General features: G+C 34.7%; 2 protein-coding genes across 2 annotated transcripts in view; one reads left to right on the top strand and one right to left on the bottom strand.

Annotated features, from left to right (window-relative positions):
• Positions 1-835, bottom strand: part of LOC106869272 (uncharacterized) — a 66,507-nt gene extending 65,672 nt beyond the window's left edge. Inside the window, exon 1 of the mRNA XM_014914944.2 lies at positions 583-835. Coding sequence (XP_014770430.1) covers positions 583-642 — 60 coding nt within the window. The 5' untranslated portion in view covers positions 643-835. The remainder of the gene's footprint in view (positions 1-582) is intronic.
• LOC106869268 (probable dolichyl pyrophosphate Glc1Man9GlcNAc2 alpha-1,3-glucosyltransferase) overlaps positions 1-1,145 on the top strand; it is a 29,012-nt gene that overhangs the window by 8,006 nt on the left and 19,861 nt on the right. The window lies entirely within an intron of this gene.

Raw genomic sequence — 1,145 nt, 5'->3', positions numbered from 1 at the left:
ATGCAGTGATAGATCACCGAGGCACGCACCCCGCCATACCTGACCAGACCTTCCATCAAAAATTCATGTGAATTTATATTCTAAACACTAGCTTAATAACAACAAAGTTATTTTACTAAATTCTTAACAATTTTCAAAATTAATCAAACGGTAGTATATTTCTATAGAATTCTGGTAACAAAAGGGTTAAGCACCAGCGGAGTTCGAGTGTAGCTCTCTCTCTCTCTTTCCATCTCTCTCTCTTTCTCTCTCTCTCTCTCTCTCTATCTCTTTCTCTCTCTCTCTCTTTCTCTCTCTCCCTCTCTCTCTCTCTCTTTCTCTCTCCGTCTCAGCTTCGATGATCTACAGTGTCAAGGGTAGGAGGTCTGAGAGTGTCTGTGTCTGTTTGCAACTTTACAGTCACCTAAAATAGTTTGCGAAAGCATGGTACATACTACAAAAGGATGGTCCTTTATCAGTAACAACTACACTATGTTTTTAAAAGTATTTGAGAAAACACAGGGAGTTTATTTCATTGCAATCAATAACAAGTTACCAGTCATTCACAATAACAACAAAGGCTAACATGAGTAAAGTACATACCAATGTTGCAAAGATGCAGCAAAGATGCTTTTCCGAATTCTTCCAAAATAATAGTTTCATGTCTGATTTTTGTTCCTCTGCTTCACGCTAGCATCGGAAAACTCTTCTGAGAAAGTTTGAAAGATGGTGTTTAATTTCTTTGTGATTCGGTAGGAAATAGGTGCACATGTACACAATATATAACTGAACTGTTTGTGACTGATCCTGATTGCTATATGTCATCAATCACCAGATCAATAACCACGCCCGCCTCAAAGACAATAAGATGAATATGTCCAAACAAGTTGTAGTTATCTGTGATTACTGATAGACAAAACCAACAAAAAGACAAAAAAAAAAAGGGAAGAAAAATAAGCAGGATATATAACACTAATAAACAAATACATAGAAAAACGTGTTTTATCGAAGCCCCATGATTAAAAGAGATCAAAACACAACAAAATGTGTGTGTTTATGTGTGCATGTGTCTATGTATATATTTATGTATATATAGATATATAGAAATATATATGCGCATATGTGTGTATATATATTTGTATGTGTATATATATATATATATATAT

This window comes from Octopus bimaculoides, chromosome 13, assembly GCF_001194135.2.
Source record: "Octopus bimaculoides isolate UCB-OBI-ISO-001 chromosome 13, ASM119413v2, whole genome shotgun sequence".
Taxonomy (NCBI): domain Eukaryota; kingdom Metazoa; phylum Mollusca; class Cephalopoda; order Octopoda; family Octopodidae; genus Octopus; species Octopus bimaculoides.
Note: the sequence above shows the minus strand (reverse complement) of the source record. Positions and strands in the feature narration are given on the sequence as shown.